Source organism: Diabrotica virgifera, chromosome 4 (genome assembly GCF_917563875.1).
Source record: "Diabrotica virgifera virgifera chromosome 4, PGI_DIABVI_V3a".
Classification (NCBI taxonomy): domain Eukaryota; kingdom Metazoa; phylum Arthropoda; class Insecta; order Coleoptera; family Chrysomelidae; genus Diabrotica; species Diabrotica virgifera.
The window spans coordinates 10,431,451-10,458,205 of record NC_065446.1 but is presented as its reverse complement, the minus strand read 5'-3'; the positions used below and the strand labels follow the sequence as shown (position 1 = coordinate 10,458,205).

Here is a 26,755-nt window from a genome sequence, read left to right as displayed (position 1 = left end):
GCAAAAACAATTGAGGGCTGAGGGTGTGTTATTATTTAGGAATATGTAATGACGACAATGACGTAGATGTTTGAATAATGTTACCAACTGTTACGTAGCTGTTACTCAAAAGTCAAAAGCTGCCTATTGACATCTGACATTGACAATTGAAAAGGACACAAACAAATTTTCTTTAGCAGCATTTAAATCATCCAAAGTTGGATATCAAAATTTAAAAAATCTTAAATATTATTAATAATAATTGAGATAATTATCAGTTCAATTATTGTGTAGTAAAAAGAACAAAAAAAGTGTATTTATATTTTAATAAATGTGTAGTTTATTTTAAAAAAATATCGGAACAAGCAAAAATGATACCTCCTGTTGCTCCTGGGCAAACAGAGGAAAAATTAAACATGGTTGGATGGGTAATTTTCTATTTATATTATTTACTAACTCTTGGTACACTGTTTCATATGCTCACTGGGCAATTAGGCTTTGATGATTCATTATAATGAATCTGACACAGGGATCCAGATACTAATTCCCATGTTAAACCTTTGGTTTTAGGATCTAATTTTGCCCCAATTATGTAACTAGCTCGCAGGGCATCAGTCATTTAAGTATGTAACTTTTATCATATTTGTATTCATTTGACATGCTCAAAATGTGAGGAAGGACCTTAGCTATTTGTTAAATTCAATTATTGACCTACTAAGTCAGTTAACTTGACTTAAAACATCTAGTACCTACTAAATTAGTTATCTATTGAACAAGTGGCTGAAATATGTTTAACATTAACAAATGCCCAAGTTCCTAGTACTCAAATTTGAGTAAAGGGAGCATCCATAAACTACGTCGTAAAAAATTTGAACTTTTTAATACCCCCCCGTCGTAATTCGTCGTTTAGAGACGACCCCCCCCCCATGTCGACGTCATCGTTGCAACTCACGACCCCCCTTTCATTGATTTAAAAAAAATCAATATTATTTCTGTTTTTTTTTAATCAAATATGAGGGGGTAAGCGAAAAATCTTGCTCCAATGCTATTTAAATGCATTAATTTTTTTCGAATTCTGAGAAAATTAATTAATATTTTTGAAAAATTTAAACGCAGAATAAAAGATTACATTATTACCAAGGGTTGAAAGTCCCTTAGAATAAACAAAGGTTTCTTTTGAATGAAATATTTGAAATGAAAAATCAGACAAAATTTTCTCTTTTTTTTCACCCCTGTAACTTTTTTTATTTTTATTTTTATTTTATTTATTTATTTTACGGGCAAGCCCAATTCTGTAAAAGTACATTACATTTTTTAATTGAACATAAAGTGTTACATAAATACATAGTGTACAGATAAAAACAATAACATAATATAATATAAAAAACAGACATACAAAAATGTAAATATAATATAGAAGTAAATATGCAATAGGAAATAATATCATAAAAACAAGTTAACAAATTACAGACGTTTCACTAAAATATTGATCCCATGAGTTGTCGAACAGTTGTAAATTGTAAAGGGAGTTTGCTAAATTCAAGACTCTGGGTACGAACGAAAAAAGTGAATAATTAAACCTATGGAGTGGTACATAAAATGTTCGCACTTGTCTAGTGGTGCGAGGTGGTACAAACACTGCAATCTTATTAAGTAGTTGAGAACAACTGCATATACCATTTAAGATCTTGAATAATAGCAAAAGGTCCCTTTGTTTTCTCCGGCTTGCAAGAGAGGGGACCTGCAGTTGATGCTGCCATACAGTGTAATCTTGATAGGTATGAAGCTTAAAAGCAATGTAACGGAAGAAACTATTTTCGACTTGTTCAAAAGTTTCCTAATGTAGACCAAGTAGTGTGGGGACCACACCAAAGAACAATACTCAAGGTGAGACCTGACCAAGGAGAAATAAAGAACTCTAATACTGGATACGTTTGTAAAATCACAAGTTGTTCTTTTTACAAAACCCAGCATTTTCATAGATGTTTGAATGACATTGATGATGTGAGTATTGAAACAAAGAGAATTTTCCAGTGTAATCCCCAAGTCCTTGATTTTATTTACAGTGTTGAGCAATTGGCCATCAATGTAATAGTTTGATAATATTGGGTGTTGAGTACGGTTAAAGTTAATTACATGACATTTGCTGGAATTAAGGTTCATACCGTTAAGTAAACACCATGCAGAGAGGTTAGTCAGTTCTAATTGCAATATGGCAGCATCATAATGATTTTTTATAACTTTAAAGCATTTCAAGTCATCAGCAAATAGCAAGGAGTTACAATCGTGAAAACAGTTGGTAATATCATTAATAAATCTGTACCATTTGATCAGATGATGTTATGTCCATTTTTACTACTTTATAGGAGAGACAAAAAACTGTTTATGGGAGTTTGTGTTTAAGGCTTTACCTAGAAATTAGCAATTTTCAGAATAAATAGATATGTGAATCGATGCGATATGTTACAATTTATTTTACGGACTCGAAAAAGTGGAACAAGAGTTTGAAAATAAAAAAGAAATTTGAAAAAATTGCAAATTATCATGTTTTGACCAAATGATTATTGTTAAAGAATATCACTTATTATCTTCCTATTCTGGAATTATTTGACTTTTTTGTGGAATTTCTTCTTCCTCTTCTTCTGTATGTCATCTTTATGGCTTCACTGTGTCTTCATCTGCGATGAAGGTTGGCAATCATCACTGCTATTCTAACTTTTGACACTACAGCTCAAACGAGGTCAGTTGAGCTGCATACACACAAAGATATTTTTCTTCTACCTATGCTGCGCCTTCCATGAATATTTTCCTGCATTATTAATTTAAGGAATTTATAACTGTCACCACGTGTCATATGATGCAGATACTGTGTTTTTTTTATTTTGGTGGAATCCAGTATATCCCTGTTGTGCTCTATTTTTCTTAGTACTTTTCATTGGTTATTCTGTCTGCCCAGGAGATTCTCAGCAATCTTCGATATGTCCACATTTCAAATGGTTCCAATCTATTATTACATTGTTTAATAAGAGTCCATGTCTCCACAACATACACAAGAATAGAAAATGCATAACAATAATTTATTACTCGTTTTCTAAGATTTAGGCTGAAGTCTCTACTACAAAATATTTGTTCAAGTTATTGAATGCATTTAACAATGAATTAATACAACTTGATTCCACAAAAATACTAATTTGTGACTTATGCACAAGTGACTTGTACCACTTATCACTATTTGACCATAAAAAATGAAAAATGTATTTTGATCATTGTGTGATAACAATACTTATGATAATCAAATTATATCCGTTGTGCATTTAGCAGTGTCTGCCTAAACGATAAAGAATGTTGTTTTGATCATTTGTGTGCACTAAACACAAAATGACTAAAAATGCAGTTAGCACCGTCTGACCAAATGGTACTGAAATATATTAAAGAGTAATGGACCCAAATGGGACCCCTGTGGTATACCTGACTTAACTGAAAAAGTATTTTTTTTTCTTTGCTTATTGGCTTTGGATTACTTGATCCATTCAGCCACGATAGATACTAAATTACTGTTTGCTACAATACTCCAAAAAAAAACCAAAAAGGGGGATGGAAACATTAAATTGACCGGCAGGTATACCCTTCATTCATGGCCCTAAGCATCTTAAATTAATTTACAAACAATGAAATTGACAAAAAAACTAAATGCTAATACTTAATACTAATAAATATATAAGTTTTTTTAACACAGCGCTAAGGCTTCAACCCGGTTCGACACCGCGGAGGTTTAGACCTTCTTTGTGTTTTTAATCTTTTTCTCTTTTTCATTTTATAATTTATTATACTTTTTTATTTATTTTTTTTTGTTTTTTAATATTTTTTGTAATTTTTTTGTTTTCTTTTTCTTGTTTTTTTTTTTAATTTTTTGTATAGGTACATATTTTTTTTTATTTTTTCAATATAAATTTTTATACAGTTTTATTCTTATTACCTCCCTGTAAAATTTACTTAATAAAATTTCACAGGGTGACAATCTTACAAAAGTAGAAACATAAAACAAACAATAATTATTGCTAAACACATTCAACCGGACTCATTCAGTGCAAGTTAAATCTTAGAATTTCGACGAGACAAATATAAAAGACAAGCATTATTTTGTGGGAAAGGTATTTGTTCTTGAATCAGATTGTGCATCAAATACTTAACTGCATCATCATTATGTTTGCATTCAAACAACCAATGATTAATGTCATCAACATATCCATTGCAATCGCAAAGATCCGATTCGGATAGGTTAAATCGATAGAGGTATGTCTTGACAGTGGCATGATTAAAGAGACATCTAATAAACATGGAATATATATTTCTATTGGGATAACTTCTGAGCGAAAAAGGCTCAGTAGGTAAAATAGGATGAATTTTGGTGTAGAGATTGTTGCTTCGATTGCAGAAAGCGTACCACTTAATATCCCAATTTTCTTTCAGACTTTTCTTGTGAGTAGCTGTTAGATCGCTTCTATCTAGCCAAGTTATTTCCGATCCTTTTAAGATTGCCTCTTTAGCAAAAAATCTGCTTTCATGTTAGCGGAAATACCAATGTGTCCCTTTACCCAGACGAAAGTTACAGAAGTCTGTTTTTCCAGTGGCTTTAGTTGGTTTTCTAAAATTTTGACGACAAGGCTATTTTTAAATAAATGTTTACGTGAGTTTTCTAGAGCTAATAACGAGGACTTTGCGAGGACAGCCCATTCTAGAGCTTGATAAATCGCGAACATTTCTGCAGAGTATATGGAGCATTGTTTATCTAATTTGAACATCAAGGATTCTTGGTGATCCAGAATATATACAGCACATCCAACTCCCAATCTTGATTTTGAACCATCCGTGAAAATCCTGCATGGATTATCAAGCTTGGCTATATGTTGCTGAAAGTCAACTGGATTCTCAGTGTCAAAATTTGGGATCCAAACATTAACATTGGCATAGGATATATTAAAACTCGATTTAAAGAAAGTTAATTCACCTGGACTGTTTAAGTGCTGAGATACGTTCGAGTATGCCACTGCTAAAATAGGAGAATTTCTGTTATGCCACCATTTGTCGACAAGATTAGAAACAGATATGTTTGTGAAATAAACTGAAACATAAAAAAGTTTGTGAGTAAAAGTGGTTCACTCGGACCTGTTGAAATCTTTCAGTTAAATAACTCTGTAACCACTGCAACAAAGGTCCACTTATACCATATTAGCTAAGTTTTCGAATCAGGAGTTCATGATTTACTCTGTCAAATGCCTTGGAAAAGTCAGTATAAATTGAATCAACTTGAAGTCTCTCTTCCAAGGCTTCAGACAGAAAATCAACAAACTCAGTTCAGGCTTCAGACCTCCAGACAGGCTTCCAAGGCTTCAGACAGAGGTCAACAAACTCAGTTCAGCAGACTTACCTGTAGTAAAACCAAATTGCTGAGAGTTTAGGATCCCGGAGCTATCGAAGGTGTGGAAATCAGTTACAATACTTTCAAAAACCTTTGGTATAACACTTTGAATAGATATAGGACGGTAATTACTAATATTAGATTTATTACCAGATTTATATCTTGGTGTGACATAAGAAAGTTTCCAAAAGTCTGGAAACTGACCTACATCCAAAAGGTCGAGATAGTATAAAACTGAATTCCCTAAGAAAATTAGGTGGTATACCATCAGGCCCAGGACCCGTGTTGACACTTAATGATAAAAGCTTTTCGTAAATTTTGGAAATCTTGATACGATATGATGAGATATTGAGTTTAGACTGAATATGGTCAACATTGCAATTTAAAGTAATATCACTATAAACTGATGAAAAGTGATCTGCAAATAAGTTGGCAATATTATTGCCACATGAAGCTACAGAGTCATTCAGGGTCATTGAGTCAAGTATACAATTGTTTTCACGCTTGTTACCTACAAATTTCCAAAAATGCCTCGCATTATTTTGTATAGAAAATTCGGTGAAACGCATGTAATTGTCATAACAGCATTTAGATAGATTTTTACAATTTGTTCTCAGATGACAAAAATCAGCATAGCTTTCAGGAGTCTTTAAGCTTTTATAAATTTTATGAGCTTTTATTTTTTCGTTTAACAATTGCTTAAGCTCAGAAGAATACCAACAAGGAAATTTCTTAGTACTAAAATATTTAACTGGAGTGAAATGTTTAATAAGAGAGTAAATAATGTTATAAAACATAGCAATCATGTCAGAAAGATCTCTACCATGAAACAGGTTATCCCAGTCTATAAATTCTAGACATTGGTGAATTGCTGGAAAGTTTGCGTTACGGAAATCATAATAGTATTTGTTACCAGAAATTGACCTATCAAAAACATTAAGCTGCAATGAAGTTAACAGAGGAGGATGATGAAAGTCAGGTGAAACCAGAGCATCGTCAGCTTCAGAAATGACAATCTCTTCTGGGGCCAAGATAAGATCCAGAATAACACCCCTGCTATTAAATATAAAATTACATTGGAAAATATTGTGATAAGCACACAGATTTGAAACAACCTCAATGGCATCAACTACAGCCAGCAGTGATGAAGTTTGTGAGGTTGCAGAAGAGCAATAATCTTCAACTCTTCACCTAGCTGAGGGGAGATTATAGTCACCAAATAAGTGAAATTTCAGGGATGAAAATTGTTCACTTAGAAGCATCAGTTGGTCAGCATGAACTTGATAGGTGGAGAGATGGAATGTATAGAGCTTCCAGAATAAGTTTGCCATGGAACCGTACAAACAGCTGTTCAATAGAAGGATCAGATTGGATTCGTAATGATGAATATTTCTTTAAAATAGCTATCAATACTCCACCCCTTCTAAGAGATGAACTAGAGGCAGGTGTATGATCCTGTCTATAGATATTCTAATTGACAAGACCAATTTCAGCATCAGCAATGTCACTATTGAGCCAAGTTTAAAAATGAATGCATTTAAAACACATTGGCACGAAATTTTGCGCCTACTCCCTTAACGCCATGTATCTTGAAAACGGATGGCTTTACAAACATTTTTACTAGGAAAACATCAATTATTTTTCAGTCTTTTACCTATCGTAGAGAATGTGTTACCTTTTTTTGAAACACCCTGTATAATTTACTACTTGTATATTATTTCGTATTTTAGAAAAACACTTTTAATATGCGACAAATAAGTCTAATGAATCTTGCTGCTAGTCAATTATCAATGAAAAATGGAGCCAAGTCATTAATCCCATCTTACAGAAGAGCCTACAGTGTTACAAGTCCCTCCAAATCTCTGGATATTTTAAGGAAGAATCTTCAAAATGCTATTAATAAGGATATAGATAATGTACTGAAGAAATATATCGAGGTTTGTAATAGTATATACTGCTTAAGAAGTTTATAATAGTGTATTAAAAAGTCTTTCAAAACTCATAATCAATGATTTGTTTGCTTTGTTTTTCTCAACAATAGGTATTTCCAAGTAACCTGTTCTACACTACAAATGTCTGTGGGTAAATGTAAATATAAAAGATTTGTATAGTAAATTTAAATATAAGTTTTACAAAAATTTTTCATTGTAAAATTTTACTTTACATTTACTATTCTTGATAATCAGAGTGATCCAAAATATGGAATAACTGTAATATTGATTGGATAGATTATAACTTATAACCCCCATGCTAGATTATTACCTTGTTGAAAAAGAATGGAAAATATTTATACAGAGTGAGTTTTATGTATGGAAACGCTCAATTATCTCGGAAACAGCTTGCACGATTTTTATAAATTTTGGTGGGTAGGGCTTTTCTAATACGGCCGATATTCTAGTGATAATTACATTGTTGTCAGATCTTCCGTTATTCTGGAAATCTAATGAACTTTCTTATTTCAAATGGAATACCCTGTATATTTTTTGTGTTTAGAAGTCCTTAAGAAATACTGATTATTTTTCATGTTATATTCCCTATATCTAAATGCCATAGTTTCGGAGTTATTGGTACATTTATTAAAAAAAAATTAAACAAATTATAAAAATCAGTTTTTTTGGCCCGTGTAGATTTTATTTCACATTCTTTGGATCATTGGGAACAAATAAGGTCTTTTGTAATTTTTCTCTTTGTAATAAGTTAATTGTTTTCGAGTTATAACCAATTTAAAACTGAAAAAAAAAATCGAATAATGACGATTTTCAAGGTTCAGAAACACAAATAAAAAAATATTATTTTTAAAACTGCGGAGTACTCAAATTCAAGCTAAACCCTTCTTATAGGGGTTTGCTATAAAAAATTTTGGCACGTTTTATTCTAAAACATTGCTTTTTAATAATTGTTAATGAAGCGCATTGAGAGGACGGGCGATCGGGCTGCATTAACAACTAAAAAGCAATATTTTAGAATGAAACAAGCTCAAATTACTTATTGGTGACTGATAAAATAAGGCTAGCACTTGAATTCGCGTACTTCGCAGTTTCAAAAATAATATTTTTGATTTGTGTTTTTGAACCTTGAAAATCGTCATTATTCAATTTTTTTTCAGTTTTAAATTGTTTGTCACTCGAAAACGATTAACTTTAGAGAAAAATTACAAAAGAACTTTTTTGTTCCCCATGGTCCAAAGAACGTAAAATGATGTCTGCCCAGGCCGAAAAAATTGATTTTTATAATTTGTTTAAATTTTTTTTAATAAATGCAACAATAACTCCGAAATTATGGTCTTTAGGTATATGAAATATAACATGAAAAATAATCAGTAAAAAATACAATGTGTTCCATTTGAAATAAGAAAGTTAATTAGATTTTCAGAAAAACGGAAGATCTGACAACAAAGTAATTATCATTATAATATCGGCCGCATTAGAAAACCCCTAACCACCACAATTTATAAAAATCGTGCACGCCGTTTCCGAGAAAATTGAGCGTTTCCATACATAAAACTCACTCTGTATTTATAAAAATGGTTTTGTTTTAGAAGTTTTTTCAACCTGCCATTAACAATATAAGAAACAATGTGGGAAAGGATAGTGTAGGAGATGACCACATTAAAGAAGTTTGCAAAACAATGCTGGAAGAAGCTAAACTTATGTATAAAGTGAGTCCACATTCTAGGGACAATTCACCTTATGAATGCTACCAAAGTGAAGGAGAGTCTGAAGCCAGTCTGACTGATCTTAGAATGGGAATGAACGTAAGTTGCTTTGTACCATGATATAAGTGTTAAAAGTACAATTTTAAGGAACGCATGTGAAAGTTTCTGTGAATTCTGCAATTCACATGAGTGCCTTAAAATGTACTTTTTAACACGTACATCATACAATATTTTTTCTACAAACGTCTTATATATCAACAATTATAATTTATTCATTCTTAATAATTAAGAATTAATGCCTGTAATAAGGAACTTGCACTAAAAAATTTTTTTGCATAAAATTGTTAATTTATGTTTAAAAATGTTATATTCAAAATATTACGTCTTAACAATGAATAGTGTACGTACAACATCTGATCAAAGTTCCGCGCCTAAAATTTCCGTTTCAAACAACTTCAAAAGCGCAAGCTTGGATCTGACGTCACAGGCCACATTTATCGTTTTCGCCCGTTTGCTTTGAATGCAGTTTGCCATTGCCAGTTGTGCGTGTCGAATAACTGTGACGTTTGCTCGGTATTTATGTTATTGTATTTAGTGTAGTTTAGTGTATTTAGTGTGTAATATACTTTATCAAAATGGAAAACAAATCTTCGCAATATAAGTACTATATAGTGCCTGGATGCACCTGGATGCATCAAAAAGTTCTTTTTTATGAAATTACTTTTGTCGTTTCTTGTGTTGAAAAAAGAAACAAGTAACTTAAAAATAAACAAAACTTAGTAATAAAAGTAAGAGTAACTAAAAAGTATTGGTGCTACTATAGTATGCGGTCTACAGTCATGTTTCTACTATAGCTTGCGGTCTACCGAGGGATGCTGTGTGAGTAAGATATTAACTTGTAAAATTACAAAAATGATTCTTCTTATTTATGCGTATTATTAACTTTGTAAAGAAGGGTTTTGTTGGCTATCGGTACGTCTGATAATCACCATAATCTTTTCTCAGAAGGCTTTGAACACAATAATGAAAGGCTCCAGTAGGTACTAATAAACATTACAATCAAATATAATAAACTTCATAAAAATTTAGTTTCTTTATTATTATGCAAATTACACCGTCATCTTTTCCAGGATATACGAAATCCTTCGATTAGAGTTAGGTAGATGAAACCCACGGGGAAAACCGTTTACTATAATACATATAATGGTACCAATTTCAGTTTGAAACTAAGCTGATTGGGGAACTACTTACAATATATAAGATGAACATAAATAATACGTAGGAATTTTCAATTAAAGACGATTAAAATGAACTGTTGTACTTAATCGCTTTCTTTTGAAAACCCCTCGTGAGTAATAATACTTATACGTTATAAACACATTAGTAATTTCTAAAGATTTATAAATTTGACTTTAAAGTAAATAAACTGATTGTAGAACTATGCAAGAATACAAATAATAGCTGGTAATATCCATTTAAATACGACTAAATTGTAATACACCCGTAATACCTAATCGTAGACGTAGATGACTGTGGCCTCTGACGTCAGACCAATAGAAGGACGTTCAAGAGCCTACTAAGATATTTGAATTTTATAGCATTTTCAAAGCGCCGTAATTAGCGTACGGGTTAAAAATATTTGTTTTTTTCGCATGCAAGCGTTTTAAGATCATGTTACCTTATGTTTTTTAATATTATTTTAATATTTAAAAATTTATGCAAGTTCCCTATTATTACAGGACCAATACCTACAAAAACTTTTACTTTACTGACATTCCATTTTTATATTTTTCTTGACATTACATCAAAACTGCCTAGACTGTCAATACGTAAATCATAACAACTATACAATAACATCTATTTTTATTGTTGTATATTCTAACAAATTTTAATAGTTTTTTTTCTACAAACGTGTTAAAAATGCAATAATACAGTTTAAATTAAATTTTAAAAAACCTTTTAAACCACCTTTTTCAAATTGCGCAAGTTGTACTATTAATATAAATGTTTTTTTTTGTGTGAATTTGATGGCCTTGGCCGAGCCAATTAGCCAGACATTTTGTTATTTTAAAAACAAACAAATTTGTTTTTTCAATCAGAGGAATTTTTTCTGTATTTCTAACTCTAAATGCATAACAAACTACATATTACAATTATTATCTAAATAATACACTGTTTTGGTTGTAAATATTTTTTGACATATTTATTTTTTTTGTATATTTTTTATATCTTTTTTATTATTTTTGTTATTATTATTTTTTATTAATTGTTTTTTTTTACTACGTTAAGACATAAACCCGATTCAACATCTCGGAGGTTTACATCTTAGTTTTTTTTTTCTTTTTTTTTTTGCTTTTTTGGTTTTTTTTTTTGCTTTTTCTTTTCTCTTTTTTTCTTGTTTTTTTCTTTTTTTAATTATAATATACATTAAAAATATTAATGTTATGTAAATGAAATATAAATATTTTGACGTTTCACAATTTGACAATTCACTTTTAACTGTAGTGCCTTAAAATTTTTAAAGCACTAGTGCCTTAAAGTAGCATTTTTAACGCTCCTATGGAGTGCTAAAAATTGCATTTTTAACACGGTTGTAGAAAAAATATTTTTTAATGTCTCATAACTAGTGCTAACAATGTTATTTTTGAAGTAATAGACAATTTATGTTTCATTTCGATTCAGAGGCAAGGCATAACCTACAGACAGCGCTGTTTCTGTTATGAACTTCATCAGTGCAGATGCTTGCCTGCCTCTGAATCAAAACAAAACGAAATTGTCTTTTTAAGGGGAATTTTAAAAATAGATTGAAATCCACTGTGAGAACGCTGCCACGACATCTATTAAAGAAAAAAAGTGATGAATGTGATTGCATATTGTAGAATCCTTTCCGTTTTCTATATTCGTCGTCTCTATGCCTTGTAAATTGTGGAAATCAGAGATTTAGGATGTTAACAGAGAATGGTTCTAATAGGGAAAGTTTCAGATTTAAATTAGTGTATATTATTATTTTAAAACGTTTTTATATACTTAACTTGGTTGTTGTCGCGGTCTCCGCAATTTTTGTAATTCATTTTAAAAATAGTTCTAGGCTACGTAGGTACCTGAAATTTTCAGAATAGCTTAGAACTAGCTAACAATGCAATATTTAACTGCTATTATACAGGGTGATTGATTAGTAGGGTAAAGCTCCGTACATCCCTTATAGAAATGGATAGCGATAAAAGTAAATAACAAAAATTTTAGCCAACTTTGAACTTCACATTACAAAATTAGTTAGAATGTTACAGGGTGTTCGATAACATAGTGACAGATCAAAGTTATGTTTTTTTTAAAAGGAACACCCTGCATTTTATTTTATATTCGAAATCTTCTTAACTTCTCCATTAGAAAAATATAAAGGTTTATGTAGTATGTTATACAGGGTATTTACAGTTATAACCAATTTTATATGAAAATCGTAATAAGTTTAACTCCCTGTATAAATAAAAATAAGCACAACGGCAATGGTTTATTGACGCCATATTTTTTTTATATATTCTCAAAATTTTCATAAATGATCGATATTGCTGATTTTCTTTATATTTAATACCTACAGGGTGTTACCAAAACGTAAGTACATTATTTTTGCAGTAATTTTAAATGAAACACCCTGTATATTATATCACTATCGAAAAGTATCATTACCATACTTTAATTTTTATACAGGGTGTTTCATTGGGAAACGGAAATACTTTAATGGTGAATAGAGGTCACCGAGCCGGTTCTAGATATAATACATTTTTTTGCCCTACCGACTTTTATAACCGAGTTACAGGGTGTTTTATCGATTTTGCCCATTTCTTTCCTAAGCAATAACTTTAGAACCACCCTGTATATTTTTTTGATATTTGGTACACATATGTCTCATTCAAAACCCAAACGACCGACATACTAACCATAAGAAAAATCCAGGTCCGGATTAACAAAAAATTATAAAGTAATTGTGACCTTAAAACAACACCCTGTATATTGAAATTTTGAAAATCTGTTTGCATATTTGAAAAGAGCACAAAAAAGTAAGTGTAATGGTTTGCTTCAATTTTTCGGCCAGACAATTTTATGACTTTAATTTTGAAATTATATTGAATTTTTTAAGAACTTTGACATTAAAAAGCAGATATTATTAACTTTTAGTTATAAATAATTATTAAAGTTAATGAATAAATACTCATTTTAAAAATAATCAATACTTATTTACCACATTGGAACGACCCAATTACTAATGACAAGAAAAATCCAGGTCCGGATTAAGAAAAAAATAAAAAGTAATTGTGACCTTGAACCAACACTCTGTATATTTAAATTTTAAAAATTTGTCTGCGCATTTTAAAAAGAGCATGAAAAACTGTGATTAAAGGCTTATTTTGTTTTTTTTGCCGTTGATTTAATTACATCAATTTTGAAATTATATTGAAATTTAAAAAAACCCAGATTAAAAACCAGGTATTGTTAACTTTTAATAATAATTTAATGTTAATGAATCAATTCTTATTTTATAAATACTTAATACTTATTTACTACGCTGGCTTCATAGATTCTCTGGATTTGTAGCTATATGCACATCATTAAAAATTAGAATTGCGAGAATTGGGATATTTTAATGATTTAGTAAAGAATTAAAAAAACTGCTATATCTAATAAAACAAAAATTCGTTACAATTCAACAATTTAACATAAATTAAAAATATTTGAACTATAACAGTGGCTCAAAATGTCCGCCATTTTGTTCGATGCATTTCCTTGCTCGTTTTAAAATATTTCGAATCCATTTTCTAAGTACATTGGGATTGTTCTTCATTTTTCTGGTAGCTTCTTGTGACCTTAACAGAATTAATCAATATGATTTCAAAATTGCCGTAATTAAATTATCTGCGCAAAAATTTGACATGCACCTTTTAACGCAGTTTTTATGCTCTTTTAAAATACACAAACAAATTTTCAAAATTTCAATATACAGGGTGTTGTTTCAAGGTCACAATTACTTTGTATTTTTTTCTTAATCCGGACCTGGAGTTTTCTTGTCATTAGTAATTGGGTCGTTCCAATGTGGTAAATAAGTATTGATTATTTTTAAAATGAGTATTTATTCATTAACTTTAATAATTTATACCTAAAAGTTAATAATATCTGCTTTTTAATGTCAAAGTTCTTAAAAAATTCAATATAATTTCAAAATTAAAGTCATAAAATTGTCTGGCCGAAAAATTGAAGCGAACCATTAAACTTATTTTTTTGTGCCCTTTTCAAATATGCAAACAGATTTTCAAAATTTCAATATACAGGGTGTTGTTTTAAGGTCACAATTACTTTATAGTTTTTCGTTAATCCGGACCTGGATTTTTCTTATGGTTAGTATATCGGTCGTTTGGGTTTTGAATGAGACATATGTGTACCAAATATCAACAAAATATACAGGGTGGTTCTAAAGTTATGGCTTAGGAAAAAAATGGGCAAAATCGATAAAACACCCTGTAACTCGGTTATAAAAGTCGGTAGGGCAAAAAATGTACTATATCTAGAACCGGCTCGGTGACCTCTATCCACCATTAAAGTATTTCCGTTTCCCAATGAAACACCCTGTATAACATTCCCTATGTCCAAATTTATTAGTTTTCGAGATATTTTCATTTTTCAGAGCAAATTATTAATTACGGGTCTAAATCTATCCAAATTTTAGGCAAGCCATGAGTAAATTGTCTAAAACTGACAATTTACGATTACTGATTATCAATCTGTAATCAAAGTTGGCTACAATTTTTGTTATTAACTTTTATTGCTATCTATTACTATAACGGATCTACGGAGCTTTACCCCACTAATCAATCACCCCATATGGATTAATCGATTTTTTTTTATTTCAAACTATTTTATAAATGTGACTAATGCAATTCTAGTTTAAAGTGCGTTAATAAATCGATATCTACAAATTGATGGTGGGTCAGTGGCATTAGACTGCAGATCGAGAGTTCCCTAGTTCGAACACGGCTGTTGCGTATCTTTTTTAATTTTTTTAATAAATAATTAAAACTTGATATACTATAAATTCATATTTTATAAGTTAATTATTATACAGTGTGACCCATTTAGATTGGAAACACCTCTATAAAATTTGAAGTTGTTAACCGATTTTAACCAATTTTTTTTATAATGTCATGTAATAAAAGGTCTATTGCGGGACAAAATATGAAATATTTAGTTAAATTTTCAGGGCATTCTACGATACTTTTTCTTCGTCGAAAATGGAGAATTTGTATTAGCGATTTTTTTATTAAAAACATTTCTACGCCACTGGATTTAGGTGGCTTCAAATAGCTATGACAAAAATTTCATTAAAATATATTTATTAATAACGAAGTTATGACAACTTAAAATTTTACAACTCACTAAGCTACGAGTCAAAAAAGAACACCCTGTATCAACAGATAACCATAAAACTAATTATTTTTCAAATAATTTTAATATTAATAATTAACAAGATACTTTTTCTTCGTTGAAAATGGAAAATTTGTATTAGTGATTTTTTTATTAAAAAAATTTCTACGCCACTGGATTTAGAGTGCCTTCAAATAGCTATGACAAAAATTTCATTTTAAATTTATTTTAAACATTTTTTTGTCTAGTAGTGGTTTATTATTAAAATTATTTGAAAAATAATTAGTTTTATGGTTATCTGTTGATACAGGGTGTTCTTTTTTGACTCATGCTTAGTGAGTTTTAAAATTTTAAGTTGTCATAACTTCGTTATTAATAAATATATTTTAATGAAATTTTTGTCATAGCTATTTGAAGCCACTCTAAATCCAGTGGCGTAGAAATTTTTTTAATAAAAAAATCGCTAATACAAATTCTCCATTTTCGATGAAGAAAAAGTATCGTAGAATGCCCTGAAAATTTAACTAAATATTTCATATTTTGTTCCGCAATAGACCTTTTATTACATGACATTAAAAAAAAATTTGGTTAAAATCGGTTAACAACTTCAAATTTTATAGAGGTGTTTCCAATCTAAATGGGTCACACTGTATATACCATTTTAAACAACTGTGGTATTATAAAAAGTACTTTTTTATACTAGTGTAATTTTTGGAATTATAATTTTAACAGTTAATACACTTACTAAAAATTCATATTTTATTCTTTCGAAACATGTTGTGTCCTGTATATAACAAAACCGTGTTATTATAAAAAGTACTTTTTTATTAGTGTAATTTTTGGAATTTTAAGCATTTTATATCGTCAAATTATTTTATATTCTCTCCTATAAATAATAAAAACGTTTTATTATAAAAAAATTTCTTTTTTATAAAAGTTTAATTATTTAATAATGTATTCTGTATCTGAGACTTTCCTTTTTTCTTTAATGTTATTTTTATTTCTGGGGCGGCACGCGTCGAGGTATCTGGTTCAATCGGAGAGAAGAGGATATGGGTCTACTGATGATGGGGCAGAAAAGCCCCTAAACCGGTATAGACTCTTCCTGCACTCTCCGATTGAACTAGAATATAATGCTGCTGCGTTTTTGGTTTGCAACGAAATTGAAAATGTTTATACATTTTTTTTTTATTTTTATTTGTTGTTTAAGACTATTTAATCATTTAATTTTTATTGATCTATTTAGTAAGTAAACTATAATAATATAATACTATTTCATGTTTTACTTCTTCTTCTTCAGGTGCCATCTCCGCTACGGAGGTTGGCAGTCATCATAGCTATTTTGAGCTGAATCCAAACCATTCTCTTAGGTTCTTCAGCCATGAAATTCCTCTTATTCCATGCTTCTTCTGCCATCTATCTTTCCTTGCATTATGAGTCGCAGGATGCCATACTTCTTGCTCCGCATCACATGTCCGAGATACTGTAGCTTTCTTTCTTTAATTGTAAGTTCAACTTCCTTCTCTTTACCTATTCTTCTCAGTACTTCATTGTTCGTAACTCTAATTACCAAGGAAACCCTCATAATTCTTCTGTTGGTCCACATTTCAAAGGCGTTAAGTCGTCTCATTGTCTCTACATTTAACGTCCATGATTCCTCTCCATAGTATAGTACACTGTATACATAACATTTTGTTAGGCGTACTTTAAGAGCTAATGTTAAATCTTTGCTACATAGGACCTTTTTCATTTTCATAAAATTAGAACGTGCTTTTTCTGTTATAAGTGTTCCTAGGTAAGTGTACTTTTTTACTCTTTCGATCTGCTGGCCCTCTACTATCAAGATTTCGTTAGTATTATGGTTGTTTTTACTAATTTTCATAAACTTCACCTTTTTGATATTGAGAGAGTCCGTACTCCCTACTAGACCTTACTATTTTACTCATGAGTCTTTGCAGGTCTTGTAAACTATTGACTATTATTACTGTATCATATACATATCTGATGTTGTTAACTAAAACTCCATTTAGGTACACTTATGCCGACTGTTTCATCTTCCAGAGTTTCTCGCATTACCTCTTCAGAATAAGCCTTAAATAATAGAGGTGATAGTATGCAGCCTTGCCTGACTCCTCTCTTTATTTCCATTTCTTCAGATGTTTCCATCTTTTACAGAGTCCCATAATATGTTGTAAGAGAAAAGATTGTGATCCAGATGCTGAAATCATTCCATCACCTGCAGCGCCCACTAAAAAACCAAGGAACAAAACTACACACTCCACTGATTACAGTAGTTGCAAACTGTCGTGGAAACGGGATGGTCCTAAATGGAATCCAGATAGACTTCGAGCTAATACGTTATTTATAATGGGAGCAAGAGCCAACAAAGTATTAGGATATGGTCAGACACGCGGAAGATTGTATGTCCGGCATCCAAATCTTGTTAGGTAAGAATTTTAAAAATAATTTTAATAAGTTATTAGTGTAGGAAACAGAGGTTGAATCTCGCAAAATGGACACAAGTCCGGTTTTATTTTTTTTTCTTTTATATCAAGGGGTGCTGATTATGAGACTAACTTTTTATTAAAAAATTTCGCCCCGGTACCCCCCTTTTTCAACCCTTTAAAGGGTGTAATTTGTGGTTTTTGCGAAACGCAGCTCTTCCTGTACGTTTTGCAAAAAATTTATGTAATAGTAAAATGAAGATTTCCTACTATTTATTTCCCGACAGCATATGTCTATCACCCACTGTTTAGCGGGGGTGGCGCCCCAAAGTTGACAAATTTTAAAAAAAGATAGTTGGTATAGGTTTCATTTAAGGGCAATTGCAATTTTTTTAATCACAGGGTGTTACATTTTAGAAAACCCCTTTTTATACCATCTGAACCGCCTATGCTAGGGTAAAAAAACTTTCAGCGATTATCCATGTACTGTAGGGTGGTCCAAAAACTCAAGTTTTTTTTAGAGACCTAGGGACCCTCCCATTTTGTTATATCTAATAAAAGAATAATCTATGCCAAATCTTAGCACTCTAGACTCTAGAACATATGGAAAGTAGTGCTCAACAACATTTAGTTTTCATAAATTTCCGTAAAACACTTAAGTTTAGAAAATGTTTGTTTGTTTGTTTTTCAGGATGCAGAAGTTAACAAAGCTGTTGATCTATTTATTACTGTTGGTATTAAACATTTTCAGCAGTTTCAACATGAGGGTACTGGAGTGGAAAGGAGTTATAAAACATCAAATATTTGTTACTTTCGGGTATTTACGCCCTTGTTTTTGTTTCAAGTTTGAAATATATTTAAATCAAAATGACTGCACTTAAGACGCGTCAGGCAGACAGTGTTTACTTAATCGGTGTTAAGGACTTAGAACCTTTAACAAAGAAGAACCAACTTCCTACAACAAAAGAAGTTTTGTTAAGATTTCACTTTTTTTAAGTGAAAAATAATCTGTCACGAACGCTAGTCATAGCACAATTGAAGAATTGAATGAAGTTTGGAGCAAAGCCTTAATCCCGACTAAATATACCAATGACTCAATTGAAAAACTGGAATGTGTGCACTCACAGTGGTAACTTTTAAAGAAAAATAAAGGAAGAAACAGGGACAAACAAAGAACAAACGAGCAATCATATTTAGACAATATCGAAAAGCTTTTCCACATTGCCCATTAGGATGCTCTAATTCTCATGACAATACAACAGGACAAAGATTTTTTTAATTGACAAAAGAACTGAGAGAAACATGATCATTTCATCTCAAGACAAAGAGTATGTTAAAAAGCAAGAAAGAGCACTAGAAATATTTGTAAAAGAAAAGGAGAGAAGAGAACGCTGTTTCTTATGAAAAATCCACGTCTTCCTCTATTAATCCACACGATGATGTCTTAAATGATAGTTCCAAGTGCCGAAAGCAGTTCTGAAAAAGAACTTCTATGGTTGCCGCGTCGCCATCACATAATGGAAATCATTTTGAGCAAAGTATTTTTTGCATTATGTCTGGGACCTTCAAGCTCTCCTGAAATTCCCATATTTAAAAGGTTGAAGGAATCATGGAACGCAGTTGATCGATCAGATTACACACCATTTATTTTTCTCCCTGGAGAAGCTGAGTTAAAAAACAGTGCCATCGAGTCCTTGCTACATCATCTTAGTAAGAAAGACCAGCGTTGAGATGGCTACTTCGAACTTATTGAACTGACACTGTTGGTGTTGGGACAACCAATAGAAAAAATTCACTAGTAGTCCTGTCGCCAGGGGGGGTACAACGGCCTCGTTAATTCAGATGGACTTACCCAAGTTTTTTTTATGTATTTTGACCCGTAGAACACGAATTTTTTGGGTAACAGTTGATCCGGATGTCGATAAGATTGTTATAGACCAAGAACTTGAGGAATCAAATAACAGCGATTTTTGGCAAAACAAAACAATATTTTGTATTTTTTGGGTCATTTTAAGCAAAAAATATTTCTACAAGTTTTTTAGTAGGATGCACAGTTTTCGAGATAAACGCGGTTGAACTTTCAAAAAATCGAAAAACTGCAATTTTTAAACCCGAATAACTTTTGATTAAAAAATAAAATAGCAATTCTGCTTAGCGCCTTTGAAAGTTCAAGTCAAATTATGTCGGTTTTGATTATTTGCATTGCTAAAAATTTATTGTGTTATTGTTAAACAAAGCTACAAACAACTAGTGCGTGAGTGATGTTTCTATGATTTCTCATTTAAAATCGAACGAGTAGGTAGAATAGGTACTAGTGCAATCAAGACTATTTCTACGTTACATGCGGTAAAACGCATGTAAAAGCACGGGAAACCCTACGTGTTTATAGCTTTGTTAAACAATAAAAAAATAAATTTTTACCAATGCAAATAATCAAAACCGATATAATTTGACTTAAACTTTCAAATGCGGTAAGCAGACTTGCTATTTTATTTTTTAATCAAAAGTTATTCGGGTTCAGAAATTGCAATTTTTCGATTTTTTTAAAGTTCAACCGCGTTTATCTCGAAAACTGTGCATCCTACGAAAAAACTTGTAGAAATATTTTTTACTTAAAATGGCCCAAAAAATACAAAATATTGTTTTGTTTTGCCAAAAATCGCTGTTATTTGATTCCTCAAGTTCTTGGTCTATAACAATCTTATCGACATCCGGATCAACTGTTACCCAAAAAATTCGTGTTCTACGGGTCAAAATACATAAAAAAAACTTGAGTAAGTCCATCTGAATTAACGAGGCCGTTGTACCCCCCCTGGCGACAGGACTATAGAGAGCACCTGGACCTATACACCACGCTCGGTGGATGGCTAAGCTTATTTATGCCTATAAGTTGTACCTTTTCCTAGGTCAAGGAGTTTACCATCTCACAAACAAGGAGAAAGAAAACAGATAGATTTATCCGTTTCGGTGCACTTTTGTATGTGAAAAACTGGGTTGAGGCTCCAATCAGCGCCAATGCAGCTTTCAACGACCTAATTTTTTGAAAGAGGCTGGGAAATGCAGCGTCATTGATTAATATATAGCTAAAGCTATCAAAAAGCCTTGCAGCGACAATTGTGGTAGGTACCTATCTGACGAAATGGTCGGGTTATCACTTTTTTCCAATAAAGTGAGCCTTGAAAACAAAGTGAGCATGGTGAATAAGATGTCTGTGGCGGCACCCCCAAGGATGATTAGAGGAAATGCCGATTTCCTAAGTGATGCCTGTGAATTGGCAGATTTTGCTAATAGTTGAACAATGTTGTTTTTTACTAAGCTAAACATTATGCAAAGCTTTTTAAACAAGCACCCAAGTAAATGGGAACAGGACCCAGAGTTTAAAGAGGGAAAAAATACAGTAGATAAATAAAATCAAAGTGGTCAATGACATTACAGAAAGAGGTGTAAAATTATTCAAAGATTTTAACAAACTCATAACAAATGATGAGGACGAAAAACAGCTGTTACTGCAGATTGTATATAGAGGCTAATCGAAAACAAGTCTCGACTGAGCCAACAATGAAGGCAAATCTAGAAAGCCTACAGAAACCATCAATTTCCAAAGACAAAATTTAAAGAGTTCATTTTTATTATGGTCTTCACTATAAAATGTACTTATTTTAAACAAGGGTTCCAATGTAAAATAAACAACTAAATTAAGTTTTTGCATCCTAACATGTCTTGTAACTTTTTTAAAAATCGATAAAAATATTTCCTTTTTAATTATTTAAACAGTATTGAGCATTGCCTTCCAAGTCACTTACGGCTTTCATATTTTGGCTCCTTACTTCTTTTATTAATTAGAAAAGAATTGGGGGGTCCCTTGGCTTTTACACTCAACTTGAGTTTTTCACATAAGATCTTGAACCACCCTAATGTACTGGTGTTATTTACAAATTTGTATAATGCACCCCCATATTTTCCCCGGAACCACCCCAAAAAAGAGGAGAATTAATAAAGAAAATAATCAAAAATTGATTTTGGGCCACCACTGTGGCTTTAGGGTGCAAAGAAAATAAAATATGCATTGGTCATAATGTGTAGCAGACAGTATTACACGAGCGGCACACCCTCAAAAAAGCGCTTAGTTTTCGAGATACTGACCACGGACGGGTGAATGGCTACATTTTATTCATACTGTATATTTTCGAGGGTACTGAAAACGAAAATGAGGTTTATTTTGAATTTTATGTGGGGAAACATTGTCAAAATCACAATTTTAACCTAAAAATAAAAAAAATGAAATCACGTTTTTTTGCGTTTACCTCGCTACAACTCTGTTCCATTTTAATATTTTTTTCTGAAATTTTTACAGTATATAGCTCTAACATTTCTGAAGACAACGGTACCTAATTCAAGCTTCTATTCGTATCCTGATAAAGGTTATGAATTTTTCAAAGGAAAAGGTGCGGATGTGTGCATTGCAAAGTTTAATCGCAAAAGTTGTGTGACGAAGTTTAAAATTTAGCTTATTAATTACGTTTATGTTAAAATAGCACAAAGAAGTTTTCTGGTAAGTTTTAGATCAAAATGTTTTATAGAAAAAAAATAGTGTAACTTTTAATGTCGAATGTGTATAACGCTCCTCAATATAACGCTTATTTTTCGAGATACTGACCATGGGTGGTGAATGGCTAATTTTGGTCTTAGATTATGTTTTTGACCGTGATGAAAACGATAATTAAATTAATTTTAAATTTTAGGTGGGGGAATATTGTCAAAATTGCAATTCTACACTAAAAATAAAAAAAAATGGAATCACGTTTTTTTGCGTTTAGCTCGCTACAACTCTGGGCCGTTTTAATATTTTTTTCTAAAGTTTGTACACTATATATCGTTCACTTTTTTGAAGACAATGGTTTCTGCTTTAAGCTTTTAGTCTTATTCTAGTAAAAGTTATGAATCTTTTAAAGTACAATGTGCAGATTCGTGAATTGCAAAGTTTAATCGCAAAATTTGACTGACAAAATTTAAAATATAGATTTTAAATCAAATTCAATAATAAAACATGAGTACAGAAGAAGTTTTCTGGAAAGTTTTGGATCAAAATGTTTTATAGAAAACAAACGGTGCAACTTTTAACATCTACGTTATAAATCCCCAAAATAACGCTAATTTTTCGAGATACTGATCATTTGTGGTGAATGGCTAATTTTGGTCTTAGTTTATGTTTTTGATGGTGCTGAAACCGAAAATCAAGTTTATTTTGAATTTTAGGTGGGAAAACATTGTCAAAATCGCAATTTTGCCCTAAAAATTAAAGAAAATATTAAACCACGGTTTTTTTTAAATTAAAAGTTGCACCATATTTTTTCTATAAGACATCTAGACCTAAAACTCCCCATAAAACTTCTTTGACCTCTATGGTTTAACATAAACGTAATCAAATAGATAAATTTTAAATTTTGTCACTTAATTTTTGCGATTTAACTTTGCAATTAACGAATCTGCACCCTTGATTTTTAAAAATTTATAACTTTTATGAAGAAAAGACTGAAAGACTACAGTTGCTTTCATAGTCTTCACAAAGGTGAGAAATATATGCTGTAGAAATTTAAAAAAAAATATTAAAATGGAACAGAGTTGTAGCGAGTTAAACGTAAAAATTCGTGACTCCACTTTTTTTTTATTTTAGGTTAAAATTGCGATTTTGACAATGCTCCCTCACATAAAACTCAAAATAAACCTCTTTTTCATTGTCAGCACCATCGAAAACATAAAATAAGACCAAAATTAGCCATTCACCGCCCATGGTCAGTATCTCGAAAAATAAGCGTTATTTTGGGGATGTATAACGTCTATATTAAAAGTTGCGCCATTTTTTTTATTAAACATTTGTCCAGAAAACTTCTTTGTACTCTCTATTTTAACATAAACGTGATTAAAAGGCTACATTTTAAATTTCGTCACTCAACTTTTGCGATTAAACTTTTCAATGCACAAATCCGCATTGGAAACAGCCAACCTCCCCCTACGGCGTCGGTCAGTTTCCAAGAAATGTGTTATTAAATTTTTTCGCACAATTATCAATGTCCTCGGGTTATTACTACTGAAAATTACATGTTATAATTATTGTTACATATATTATGATAATTAAAATCATACATATTTGGAATATATGAAACACGAATATATTATGTTGATTTATTTCAGGTATTCTGGAGACCAAGAGGATAAAGAATGGTTAGCTTCAAAAAATCTAATGCCACCTAGCGGTGGCAAAGCATATTTAATGCTCCTGGAAGACATAAAAGAGTTAACAGTAAGCGATGAATACAAATACAATGCCAATCTCCAACTACATGAACTGAAGGGTTTTGAAGTGCCCCTATTTTTACTAATAAAAATAAAAAACTTTATCGAATATGTGAGAAATGAAAGGAAATTACTAGCTAACGTTGATCCATTCGAAGACCAATGTGATCCTAATATATCGTCCACACCACACAGCGTAGCCATTGATTCAGCGCCGTCTACGCCTTCAGATACAACTTTAATCGTAGAAAATACTTCAGAAATAACGTTTAAAACAGACTTTTTGAATATGTCGTCAGATATGAGTAACAATTTGACAAGTTCCGTTATTTCCAGTATTCTGTCTGGTCATTTAACAACTATGAATGGACCAGACACTTCTCAAGACTTTTAGCTCCTTCAAAACTTTTTTCAATATTGTTTCTTGTCTGTTTAACATGTGTACTGTAAATGCGCTAGTAGTATTTATTTATTTGTTTATTTATTTATTTATTGAGGAAAATAGTTATTAAGATGTAAACTCAAAGTACGAAATAGTTGTCAGTTACCGTAAAATGGGGTGAATAGGAACGGTTTTCAACTTTCATCTGAAAAAAATGTCACTAACACACATTGCAAACATAAAACTTATGCATTGTTATTTGGGTCTTACCTTCCTCTTTTGATATTTAGATGTTAACAAATTACAAAGTTAATACTTTAATCACAAAAAAATCAAAACCTGGTGTTCCTATTCACCCCACCAAGTGAGGTGAATGGGAACACCTGTATTAAAAATTATTGTGTTCCTATTCGTACATTTGTAGGGTCAATAGAAACAGGTAAAAAGTGTCTAAGGTGTAAAGTACAGTAGAACCTCGATTATCCTTCAGGGCACTGGACCAAGGGTATGACGGATAATCGAAAAGACGGTTAACAGAACATTAAAAAAAAATGAAGAAGTCATAGTAGGTACAACTCTCAAATTTCATTTGTATGGTTTGTTGGACAATATAAGAGGGATTTGTGTTCGTACAATCGAATCAATTTAAAATATTCTGAAATCTTTGTTTGTTTTATTGTTGCTTCACATTTTGCGACGGCTGAATTTCTTAATCGGCATAAGATCATGCAATCTACTTTATTGGCTTCTTCTTGTTGAGAATACCACTCGGTGAATTATTGCATATGCGATGCAGCTTCTCTAGATTATTTACGCAAACCTTTGTCAGTTACAATAGGTTCACCAACATAGCTACAGTCAAATTCCAAGTCTGTGTCAGCTTCTGAATCTGTTTGGTCCGCCTTTGTTGCCATTTCAACGATTTATTTATCTGTCAGCAACGGATAGCCGTTTGTGTCCTCATCACAAATCAAATTAACTTTTTTTTTATTTTTTTACATTAAAATTTTTGCTTATGTAGTCAGTGCCACTTCTGTGTGTAACCTGACGGTTAATGGAGAGACGGATAATCGAGGTTACACTGTAACATACACAAATAAATATAAAGTTTGTATTGTTAAAAAAATATATTGTTGAAATAATGAAAAATATTTTTTAAACTCTAATTTGGCATTTTTCTCTCAAATACTATTAACCGGTTTCTTTAATAGTCTAGGAAACTTGTCTTTAGCTATTGTGGATTCATTCCTGCCTGTTCTGTTTTTCATTCGTCAACTATTTTGCGCCACATAATCTTCATGGGTCTTGTTGCGTTTTGACATACATTTAAACTTTTTGGACAACAGTTCTGATGATTGCAGAAAACCGTATAAATATTTATTTCAAATTTACGGAATCCACATTTGGTCCTTCGAGCCGGATGCTGATAATTAGTGCCCATAATAATTGGAAAAATTGTGCTCATTAATACCACGCGTGGTTGAGAACCTTGGTAGAAGTTTGTTTTGGATTGGAGACGATAACTAACCGCTAGAAACACGTTTTGCAAGTCATAGTTCTTTCTATTCTCTTTGTGTGGATCAAGATAATATGTATAATTTGTTGTTAGATGAGATATTGTTTCGTTTGGTCTTACTCTATGGAGATATTAGATAAAAAAGTAATTTCTAATACGTGGGGTGAATGGCAACACGATAAATATTATGTTCCTATCCACCCCACATATCTCAAATTCATGACGTGAACAGTAATAAGAACAGTAATAATTGTTGTTAACAAAAAAAGTTAACCTATAAATCAAAATACAATCATGTTATATTGTTGTAAAGGTTACAATAAACAAAAAAACAATACTCTTCAATCTATTTTGAGAGACATTTTGTACTTACTGAGAAAGTTTTTAAGGATGAGAAATATCCTAAAAATTAAGGACTTTGTTTCCATGCCGAGAACATAGGAACCAGTGACGCAAACAACACAAACCTAAATTTCTTAAAGCCATATCAGGTTAGCCAACTGGAAAAACATTAAATAGCCCAACGAAAGTAATATATATGTTTAGGAAGATTATTGTAATTATTTAGTGAAGTTTTGTTCGTATTCACCCCACTGTTCCTATTCACTCCATTTTACGGTACGTCTTGAAATTCAAACAAGTAATTGGACTTCGT

At 31.4% G+C, this 26,755-nt stretch overlaps 2 protein-coding genes across 2 annotated transcripts in view; both read left to right on the top strand.

Moving 5' to 3' along the window:
- The window catches only part of LOC126882910 (uncharacterized), a 121,235-nt gene that overhangs the window by 80,754 nt on the left and 13,726 nt on the right, over window positions 1-26,755 (top strand). The gene's annotated exons all lie outside the window — the stretch shown is intronic.
- On the top strand, window positions 164-25,750 carry LOC126882909 (deoxynucleotidyltransferase terminal-interacting protein 1). The gene is made up of 5 exons (XM_050647986.1): window positions 164-407; window positions 7,129-7,335; window positions 8,937-9,152; window positions 17,640-17,911; window positions 24,101-25,750. The coding sequence occupies exons 1-5, from the start codon at window positions 351-353 to the stop codon at window positions 24,594-24,596; spliced, it is 1,248 nt and encodes a 415-aa protein (XP_050503943.1). The 5' UTR covers window positions 164-350; the 3' UTR covers window positions 24,597-25,750.